The sequence below is a fragment of the Arachis ipaensis genome, chromosome B01 (assembly GCF_000816755.2).
Source record: "Arachis ipaensis cultivar K30076 chromosome B01, Araip1.1, whole genome shotgun sequence".
NCBI classification, from domain to species: Eukaryota; Viridiplantae; Streptophyta; class Magnoliopsida; order Fabales; family Fabaceae; genus Arachis; species Arachis ipaensis.
Window position 1 is genome coordinate 2,777,645 of NC_029785.2, and position 6,428 is coordinate 2,784,072.

Genomic DNA, 6,428 nt, shown 5'->3' on the forward strand with positions numbered 1-6,428 from the left:
AAGAAACATAGGTTAAATTGTTCTGATTTGGGATGGGTTGGGTCAAGGCTTTTGTGAGGTTGGCTGTTCCCTACTCATTGTATCGAGTTCTCCAATAGGGGTCTGGGTTGTAAATGGTTATCTTTTTGGGTAAGTTTAGTATGGTTATTAGCAACATCTATCTCTTGGTGGCCAGCATTCAAATCATTGGGATTCTCATTTTCCAACACAGTATACCTTGTATCTGCCACTTTCGGGTAATGCTACTGTGCTAAAGGAAAAAAAATAGGAAAATTTTTTTCTCATGTGTTGAAGAGACGTCGCACTAGAGTAAAAATGATGCGTGTTACTATTGCTTCTACATTCGTAGACAAATTCTGTGTCAAAGCAGAATGAGTAAAATATGTTAATATCATAAATGTTAATTACATTAGATTAATTTATTTTTAATGATGATCATTTATTTGTTGGACTTTATTGGTTTTGTAAAGCATTCAGCTTTAGATTTTTTGTGAATAATATCTAGCAGATAGAAATTGGTCCATAAAATAATAAATTAAAATAATCAATTTCTACCTGTTGGATAATATTCACAAAAAACCCAAAACTGTCTAAGCTTTTCAAAACCAATAAAACCCAACAAATAAATTATCATCATTAAAAGTAAATTAAACCGATATAATTAACATTTATGATGTTGACATATTTTATCCATTCTACTTTAACATAAAACTTGCGTATGAGTATGGGAACAACACTAACACGTTTCACCTCTTCTCTAGTGCCATGCCTTTTTAGCACATGAGGAAAAGTTTTTCCTTCAGCATGGTAGAATCTTCCGCCACTTTCTACACCTCTTTTCTGCTCGCTGCACCACTAACACCTCCTCCATTTACCCCACTACTTGTCCTAACGTCATAATTTTTGTTGTTTTTGCCACGCATGCCACGTTGGACAACCATCCTGGTCCATATTGTTCCTGTGCATTTTCAATGGCATTTTTATTCTTCTCTTTCATGTTTATTTCTTTTTTGCCCCGCCTTCATCTTGCTTCTCTGTTGCCTCCTCCACCTATTTCTGGGTCTTTTCCTATTCTATCACCTCCATTTGATTTCCTCCACCTATTCCGGCAGTCCCGTTCCGAAGACAATTCACTTTTTCATGCCCAAACATACGGCATGAAAAGTAAATGTTGTAAAGGCCCTCATACTCCACTAAATAGCTCACCCCATTTAATCGCATATTGTGATATTAGAGGAGTTGATAGATGTAGTTCTATACACAAGCGGGCAAATTTACCTTTATAATTGTCCGCAGTGTTAGAATCCACTTTAAGGGGTTCTTCCCACTATATTTCCAATATTTTCAAGAATTTCATTTTTATAGTACTCGATAGCTAGACCTGGTAAACGAACCTAGGCAGCTACTGTATCAATGGTACGTATTCTCCGTGGGATTGAAGTTTGACTTCCAAAATCGGATGGAGAGATAATGATCAAAGATTCTCCATGGACCCCTGTCAACGCAAAATTTAAATCTTCTTGTGAAAAAAACTTAACCAAAAAAAAAAATCATTTCCCAATTCTATCACCTCTAAACTACCTTGTTTTTCCCACATCGTTTCCAATCTCCGAGTGAGAACGGGTCGAAAAATTTTTCTTCCCATCAACTTGACTATTAAGGTATCCCACCAAGGAAGCCTTAGATTTTTCATAGCTACTTCATTGATTATAAAATTGTAGATACCATTCACCTTTTTCACTCTAATCTCTGGTTCTTTCCTTTTTAGCCTCTCTGTGGCTCCATGATCTTCAGCATTTGCCATCTCTTCTTCTGAGCTCGTCGACTCAGACAAGCTATCATTTTCTTCCATAGTTACTGGTTTCCTTCCTCCCTTCACAGGGTCACTAAAGGTGCATTTTGGCATCTCATTATGGCGTTTCATTCCTTTTTCAGCATCCTCCACCATCCAATCCTCCTCTCTGGAAACAAGGGACATGCTTCCAAAAAATGCAGCCCCTTCTTCCTCCTTTCTTCCTTTTTTCATTGACCTCGATCCCTGCTCCTTCCTTAGTAGATCATGAGCTCGAGAATGCCCTCCTCGGATATAACCGCCCCTCATTGGTGGCTGACCGGAAAGCACAACATTAGATGCGGTGATAAAATGTCAACTTTTTTGCTAAATTCCAATTTCAATTCGAGCAATCACCCTTGCTTTAAAAAAACTTAACTAAACAGGGCCTAAATCTCTACCATATTCAAGTGATGGGCCAAAGTCCTGCAAAAGACATTATTAGGCCCATGATTTTATCATCTTAAGTATGAAAAATTATGTAACTCTGATGAGTTATCCTATTTATGAAGGTATGAGATTTTAGCAATTAAAAGGATTTAATTAGAAGTAGACATGCTTTTTTAATACAACAACAGCAACAATAACAAAGTCTTGTCCCACTAGGTGGGATCGGTTATATGAATCAAACGACATTATTAAGCTCTGTTATGTATCATATCTACAGAGAGACCGTTTACATGTAGATCTCGTTTGGCCACCTCATAGATGGTCTTCTTAGGTCTTCCTCTACCTTTCACCTTTTATCCATCTTCTATCTCATCCACCCTCCTGACTGGGTGTTCTGTCGGTCTTCTTCTCACATGTCCAAACCACTTGAGATCAGACGCGATTCTACCATCTTTTTCACAATGGGTGCTATTCCAACTCTCTCCCTTATATCTTCGTTCCTTATTTTATCCAACCGCGTATGACCACTCATCCATCTCAACATCTTCATCTCTGCCACACTTAGCTTATGTTCATGCTCCCCTTTGGCTGCCCAACACTCCATACCATAAAGCATAGCCGGTCTTATAATAATGCGATAGAATTTACCTTTAAATTTTAAAGGCACCTTTTTGTCGCATATAAAATCAGATGCACTCCGCCATTTTGACCAACCTGCTTGGATTCTATGATTTACATCATGTTCAATCTCTCCATTATCTTGTATGATGCACCCAAGATACTTAAAACTTTTAACTTTTCGTAGGATGTTTTCTCCAATCTTCACCTCTATATTAGGGTTTTTTCTTCTCAAACCGAACTTACATTTCATATATTCCATCTTGCTACGGCTTATACGTAGACCATACACTTCTAGAGCTTTTCTCCTTAAGTCCAACTTCTTATTTAGGTCTTCCCTTGACTCTCCCATAAGGATGATATCATCAGCAAAAAGCATGCACCATGGCACAGGCTTTTGGATGTGCTCTGTGAGTATTTCCAAGACTAATGTGAGAAGATATGGACTTAATGATGATCCCTAGTGTAATCCTATACCAATAGAAAATTTCTCTGTCACACCACATTGAGTCTTCACACTAGTTGTGACCCCATCATACATGTCTTTAATTGCACGAATATATGTGATCTTTACTCTCCTTTTTTCTAAAACCTTCCATAAGACTTCCCTTGACACCTTGTCGTACGCTTTTTCCAAATCAATAAACACCATATGTAGATCATTTTTATTACTACGATACCTCTCCATCATCCTTCTTAACAGGTGTATCGCTTTGATGGTGGATCTGTCTGGCATAAATCCAAATTGGTTCTCTGTTACTTGTGTCTCTTTTCTCAATCTCTTTTCTATCACCCTTTTCCATAACTTCATGGTATGGCTCATGAGCTTGATCCCTCTATAGTTTTTGCAACTTTGTATATCCCCCTTATTCTTGTAGATAGGTACCAAGGTGCTCTTTCTCCACTCATCAAATATCTTCTTTGACCTTAAAATCTCATTAAATGCATGTTTTTTTAATGAAATAAAAAAATAAACATTTTTTTAGGGAATTAATTTTCTAAACAAATAAAGCAGTGGATAAATAAACATCAAAAGAAAGAAAGAAAAATTTAAAAGAAAAACATGTTGAATAAAAATAAATTGATGATTCCCAATTTTTTCTAGATCAAAATAACGTTAGGCCTTATTCAAGTTGAGTTTGAGTTTTGAGAATAAAAATAAAAATCGCCTCTTAATTAGTTCATAAATTATCTGTTTATGTAAGTGGCCTAAATAACGTTACACTGCTTGTTGAAAGAGGTATATATACTCCCTCTAAAACCCTAATTACATGTGTATAAAAAATTCAAAATAATGAGACATTATACGAATTAAAAAAAAAAATCCAAATCATTTCAATTCGTAGACTACTTTTTCAAGAGTTTCAAAAAATATTTTGAAATGAGTAAGGAAAGAATGAAAAAAAAAAAGGAGCAACAAAGGCCATTATTGTTCGTACATTGTAATTTGATGAGTTGCTAGATGCTCATTATTCATATTAGTACACCTGTACACTTTAATCCAAATTAAAGCATTTGTCTTTTTATTTTTAACCATATTCTCTTTGATCTCAATGAGATTGGGTTTGCATAATTTTTTATATATAATTTTTTCTTAATATTTTTCTTAGTTAATGTTAATTTTTTTAATTTTAATAAAAAAATTTGATTGAATTATAGTTAATTTCCTATCCTTTTTCTTTTGAGAAACCGCGTTAATATATCAGCAATAGTATTAACGATAAATCCACAATTGATGCATGCATGCATATGGTTGTCTATATTAACAAAAAATAATGTTACATGTCTTGAATATTTCAATCAATCATCAATGGATTTGATAAAACTTTCGCGTATAGGTTACAGCCTACAGGATATTCTGAATCTTCTGTTGTCTGCATTATTAGGGGGCTCCAATATTCTTTTGGTGTATAAGCTAAGGTTGGCATCTACCAAGCAAAAATAAACAGCTACATATAAGTTTATCAAAAATAAAAAAAAAAATAGGAAAGAAAAAAAAAAAAAAAATAATAATAATTTAAATCTGCATCAATTTTTTCCCTGGATAATAAGTTATGTTGTTGACACTAAAATAGTCGGAAGATTTTTCAGTTTGAAACATCATTATTCCTTGACCAGAAATGATAATTATAGAGCTACCATTGTGCTATATATTATATATATAGTGTGACAAAACTAAAATAGTGATTTATGTTCCTTAATTCACAGACAAATTTAAATTATATCTTGTTATTAATTTTCCAACCGGCCTTGTAAACTGTCACCACATGATTTGTCTCTATATCCAAATGAACAAAACAAAGCATGGCCTGCTACATATATCTCTATGTTAATATATCATTGTCATATGCAACCATAATATATATATATATAAGCATAAACCCCATAGTCAATAATAATCTCATCAATTTTCCTTAAATAAATAAAAAAAAAAAACACTCTAAATGGGTGATGATCAAAAAATGAAGAAGGTTATGCATAATCATGGATCATCATCAACAAGGCCAAGAATTATGGAACTTGAAGAATTGTATCAAGGAATCCCAGATGAATCTGTTAACCTCACATTTCAAGACTTAGCCAATGTTCATCATAATAATAGTGTATCACCAGAAAAGAGATCAAATTCCATAATTACCCCTACTACTACTACTAACCCTTTTGTTTCACCTAATTCTTCTCCTCCTATGTCCAAATTACCTAGCCTTGATTTCAGCAAAGGGTTGCAAGCCACCAACAACAACAATCATCATCATCATAGTGATGATGATTCATCTTCCTGGGGTCATTTTGGACATCATCATCATCAGCATCATGATATTGAAGTTGATGATCATAGAGTAGTGCATAAGAATAATGGTCATCATCATCACCATCATAATCATGATGAGTTTAGCCATGCAAGTGATTATAGCATGGGGTATGATAGCATGATGATGAGTGGTGTTAGTGGTTCAGGAAAAGGTGGTGGTGGAAGGAGGAGACCTGGGATTCCTCACTCCAAGATTTGCACTGTTTGTAGTAATTATATCTACATTCTAAGGACTAGATGCTTGGTATCTCTCTCTCTCTCTCTCACTCTTCACATTTACAAATTGATATTCATTATTTTTGACAGGAACTATTCATACACCAAATACTGATAGTATTTGTTTTCAAATATTAGAATTGAGATCGAAAATTGAGATTTAGTATTGTATTTGATAGTTAGAGATTATAACAAAAATTTTAGTCATAAAATTTAAAATTTCAGTCTTTTTAATACATTCATAATTGATCAAAAGAGATATATGATTACATCTCTATCACTTTTTTAATATGGATTCTTTGATACTTTTGAATAAATATTAGCATGATGCAGATCAAACTTTTGTAATTCTTATTCATGTATGTATTAAGAAAGGGATTTAATTAAAGAATTTATTATTTTAGTTAAGAAATAACGTTTTTTCTGGGGGCATGCAGGTATGTGGCAGAGTTTACTGTAGGCAATGTGTTGAAATTGGGATGGGAGAGATGACTGAAGGAAGAAAGTGTATCGAGTGTCTTGGATTAAGATTTAGCCAAAGGTAAATTTTAATTATCTCTC

At 34.0% G+C, this 6,428-nt stretch overlaps 1 protein-coding gene across 1 annotated transcript in view; it reads left to right on the forward strand.

Annotated features, from left to right (window-relative positions):
• Positions 1–6,428, forward strand: part of LOC107640488 — a 14,342-nt gene that overhangs the window by 5,948 nt on the left and 1,966 nt on the right. Inside the window, exons 3-4 of the mRNA XM_021115679.1 lie at positions 5,308–5,895; positions 6,305–6,408. Coding sequence (XP_020971338.1) covers positions 5,308–5,895; positions 6,305–6,408 — 692 coding nt within the window. The remainder of the gene's footprint in view (positions 1–5,307; positions 5,896–6,304; positions 6,409–6,428) is intronic.